Source organism: Lathyrus oleraceus, chromosome 7 (genome assembly GCF_024323335.1).
Source record: "Lathyrus oleraceus cultivar Zhongwan6 chromosome 7, CAAS_Psat_ZW6_1.0, whole genome shotgun sequence".
NCBI lineage: Eukaryota > Viridiplantae > Streptophyta > Magnoliopsida > Fabales > Fabaceae > Lathyrus > Lathyrus oleraceus.
The window spans coordinates 376918283-376922786 of record NC_066585.1 but is presented as its reverse complement, the minus strand read 5'-3'; the positions used below and the strand labels follow the sequence as shown (position 1 = coordinate 376922786).

At 37.0% G+C, this 4504-nt stretch overlaps 1 protein-coding gene across 1 annotated transcript; it reads left to right on the top strand.

Moving 5' to 3' along the window:
* The first annotated feature begins 266 nt into the window (after positions 1–266).
* On the top strand, positions 267–2861 carry LOC127106249 (expansin-B3). Its single transcript, XM_051043551.1, has 4 exons — positions 267–669; positions 765–1065; positions 1528–1657; positions 2235–2861. The coding sequence occupies exons 1-4, from the start codon at positions 501–503 to the stop codon at positions 2427–2429; spliced, it is 795 nt and encodes a 264-aa protein (XP_050899508.1). The 5' UTR covers positions 267–500; the 3' UTR covers positions 2430–2861.
* The last annotated feature ends 1643 nt before the right edge of the window (positions 2862–4504 follow it).

Genomic DNA, 4504 nt, shown 5'->3' with positions numbered 1-4504 from the left:
GAAGACGTGTTTGTATTCAATGTGAAAAACTATAGATAAATAAATGTCCATGAAAATAATTTAATTACTCCCACTATGTTTAACAGAAAATTAGTGATCACACATATTAAATCTTAGAGAACCGAGCTCTACCAATAAGAAAAGATTATCTCTGCAAGAAAATGTGCAAAAGCAAAATCAACATAAATGCTGACTTTTGTTCTCAGCTTTTTATAGTTATAACGCAGTGGAAATACCAACACCCCCTGCGTTCTTCAATTTTGGCGCGCACATGCGGAATCAACGCCTTAACTGTCGGTAGGTCCTTCAGTGGCACCTTCCGTAAATAAAAACTAAACAAAAGGACAAATGAGTCAAAATAATCACGCGCTGCTGTATTATAAGAAACCAACCTAAACACAAACGCCACAACAGACACCATCCCTCTCCGCCGCCACCAAACTGTCGGCAGAGCTCCGAACAGCCGTGGTGCGCCGATTTTCCTTTTACTCTCGCGCACAATGCAGCTCAAATTTAGCTCAAATCTGAGCCTCTTCTGCTTCGGCTTGGCCTTGAAACTTGCCCTTCTGCCAACGGCGGTGGGACAACTGCAGCACCACACCCTCGACATGCATTGGTATCCTGGAACCGCCACCTGGTACGGAGACTCCAACGGAGACGGAAGTGCCGGTAAACAAGATCTCTCTCTGTTTTTCATTCGCTTAACAACAACTTTAGAGTTAACTATAGCTTGACTTACGTAAAAGACATTTGAATTATGATAGGTGGAGCGTGTGGATATGGTACCTTGGTGGACGTGAAGCCGTTGAGGGCGAGAGTAGGGGCGGTGGGGTCGGTACTGTTTATGAAAGGGGAAGGGTGCGGTGCGTGTTACAAAGTGAAGTGCTTAGACAATAGCATATGTTCTAGGCGAGCAGTTACGGTCATAATCACCGACGAGTGCCCTGGCTGCCCCACCGACTCCACCCACTTTGATCTCAGCGGTGCTGCTTTTGGACACATGGCTATCTCCGGCGAAAATGGTCAGCTCAGAAACCGCGGTCAAATCCCTGTCATTTACCGAAGGTAATATTAAAGTAATTTCTGTTTACAACCTTACCTTTCATGAAATAAAGTAAAATAATGGTTTTTATTTTATGCCAAAGGAAAAAGTAAAGTCTCACTGGTTTTTTGATGGGGTTACTTTCTGAACTTTACCTTTGTTGTATATTGACTCTACGTTCTTTAATGTTTAATGTGGTGCAAACAATTTACTTTTATTTCTTTGTTTTTGTACTTTGGTTTATTTATATAATATGATATCTCAGCTCAGATTCCTTTTAAGGAAAAGTGATTTATCTCTGTTTCCCCTACTCTGTTTGTTTCTATAAATTTGGGTAAATAATGCATAAGTGTATACTCTTCTGAATCATGATTGATGCAATTCAATGCAATGCACCCTTTTTTGTTTTGTGGATTAAAGGGAAAAGACACGTTTTCAACATCAATTTTTTCTAATAAACGAATTTTGTCTTGTGTTAAATGCAGAACTCCGTGTAAATATCCAGGGAGAAAAATTGCCTTCCATGTCAACGAAGGTTCCACACCATTTTGGTTATCACTTCTGGTTGAATTTGAAGATGCAGAAGGAGATATAGGCACCATGCATATACGAGAAGTATGCACCTTTCTCATCTTTCATGTGTTTATGTTTATGTTTATTTTCGTATAAACTTGATTTTTTTAACAAATAAAGTGCAAAAATCTTTGGAACAATGAATCTTGAAAACTGTTGCAGATTTTGACTGGAAATATTTATCTAAAAGTGAATTAAAAATCATTATGGTGATTCACGGTACATTATTTATGTTCCTTGATAGTAAAAGATCTTTTGGAGTCGCATATATAGTAATCTTTCAGTTCATACCCAGAGAGTTAAACTATTCCAAATTTTGGGGACGTGTCTGTTAAATCACGTGCCTTTGTCCCACTCTTTCACCATCTTTTGCAATTCAGAGAGAGACCCTCTTCTCTCCTATTAATTATATTATCAGTGTATTTTCTTCCTCAGGGTGCTTTTTCTCTATTGCTACTATTTTTTCTGCACTCACATGTGATATGGGACCTACAATCTTTAACTAACATTCCTCACTTCTTCCCCACTCTATAATGGGGTTCGAGTCATTTAAGTTTTATAAGCAATTTGAAGAATGAACCTAACTCTTTATATTATGGTTTTTAATTTTTGTTGACAGAATGGTTCTAGTGAGTGGCTGCAAATGAATCATGTGTGGGGTGCAAATTGGTGCATTATTGGGGGGCCTTTAAGGGGACCATACTCTGTTAAACTCAGCTCTTCCACTGGTAGAACCCTATCAGCTAGAGATGTTATTCCTAGCAATTGGGTTCCAAAGGCCACTTATACTTCTCGCCTAAATTTCTACCCTTAAAACACATCCTTTGCAATTGGTAAAAAAAAAAGAAAAACCAGTCAAGGATCCTTCCTAAAGTGGGTGAGTAATAACCACATTTTACCTAGTTAATTAATTAAAGTTTGGCCATGTCCCATAACACAAAAATAGTCTTCATGGGTTCCCAACCCTCTTTCTATTAGTTTGCAATATACACTTGTAATTTTTTTATAAAGAAAAGTAGCCATTTGATTGCACAAGGGCATTCAATGGTCTTTCTCTTTTCTTTTGTTTTCCTTTTTTGTTTTTGTATACCTAATTTTATGGTGTGTCACTTTTGGTAGTAACTGTCTTATGTAGCCCTCTCCGAAATTGGAGAGAGAGCGTGTAGGGTAGCATCCTTAATTTTCTATGGAGCTGAATGTGTGTACTGAGCCAGTTAGGCCTTTAATGAATATTTATTTCCGAGCCTTTGAATGTCTTTAAATTTTGTATTGGATTATCTATGTTTTTAAAAACCTGTTTAGATTTGGATCAATTCGGTTTAAAGCCGATGATTCATACTAAAATCTAGTTTTTGTTAGGCCCATATATAAAAGAATGGTTTCTTCCAACTGGTTTTGATTGAAACCCAGTTTTCAATCCGACAACTTCATATAAAACAATGGTTTCTTCCAACTGGTTTTGATTGAAACCCAGTTCTCAATCCGACAACTTCATAACTATATCCAACTATTTTAAAGTCATTTTTGAAACTAATAACCTCACATCAGCGGTGGATTCTAGAATTACAACTGGGATATTCTAAAATTTGATCAAATATAGTATGATTTTTCAGACAATTATAAAGTCCGAGAAGAAAATAAAAAGAAAGCTAAGAAACATAATAACAAAACAAGAGATTTTTGTTACTGTCTTGCCCTATTTTTCAAACTTTATTTCCAATATATCCCACTCTAAAAATTAATTCCCCGAATTCCCTACTTTATAGCTTTGTCTCGCCCATTGAAAGGACGAGTTGCTGAATGTCAAAATTGACTAGTATTGACTCGCCCATTGGTTGGACGAGTCCTGCCAACACCTTTTCGCCATGCATGAACTCGGCCAATGGATGGCCGAGTCAATGAAGTGGTTTTATTTTTTATTTTTTAAATTAGTTTAGTATATTTAATCAATTAATATTGTTTTTGAATAATATAGTTATCACCAATGATTTTCAATGACCGAGGAGTTGCTTCGTGTTTGTACTGTCTCGGCCAATGATTGGCCGAGTATTCATGTATTAATTTCTATAAATAGCAGGATTTATAGAAATGTAATTTAGATCACACATCAAATTATTTTGGTAAGAATGTCTGTTTGGGGTCTTGTATTTTATGGACAAGGTGAAAAAATCAGTGTTTGCCTCAATCCGCAATGGAATTTCAGAACACTGATTGCAGTCATCCACACTGACTTTCGACAATTGGGCGGGCGTCGTATGAAGGTGAGAAAAGTAGAGTATCGTTGTCCATACATAACGTTGACTGATGCAAGCCCTGATGGTACGTACATGTATTACCTGGATCGTATAGAAAATGATGAAGATGTTCAGTGTATGTTTTTGGCACATAGTGGTGAAGTTAATAGAGGAGTTGAAGGTCCACTTGTGTTGGTTGTTCTTGTTGATTAGTTAGTTAATAACCTCTATGAATTTAAGTTGTTGTGATTGTACTTTGTAACCAGAAGCCTTTGATTATCAAATGTATTCCATAATGTTTGTTTCCAAAACACATTATTAATATACAAGGGTTGATATATAGTACGTGCATAATAGTTGATAATAATAAAAAAAACATAATCATCTAGAGGGTCCTACAACATTTGGACATTTTCTATTTCACGGCAAATCCCACACCTTCTCTTTTCATTTTCAACATTGTCCATCTCGGTTCTAATCCGGGTGCTGTTTGGGCGCCCTTTCTTCCTCCTTCTCATAGAGTCGTCGTGGTAAAGAGTAAATCCTTCATATTATGGCCAATTCTCCTCATGAGGAAGTCCTAAGAAACTCTCCTTATAGACCTTGAAGACGTTAAGAATTTTGAACACGTCTGATATGTGAATGGAGTAGTTCT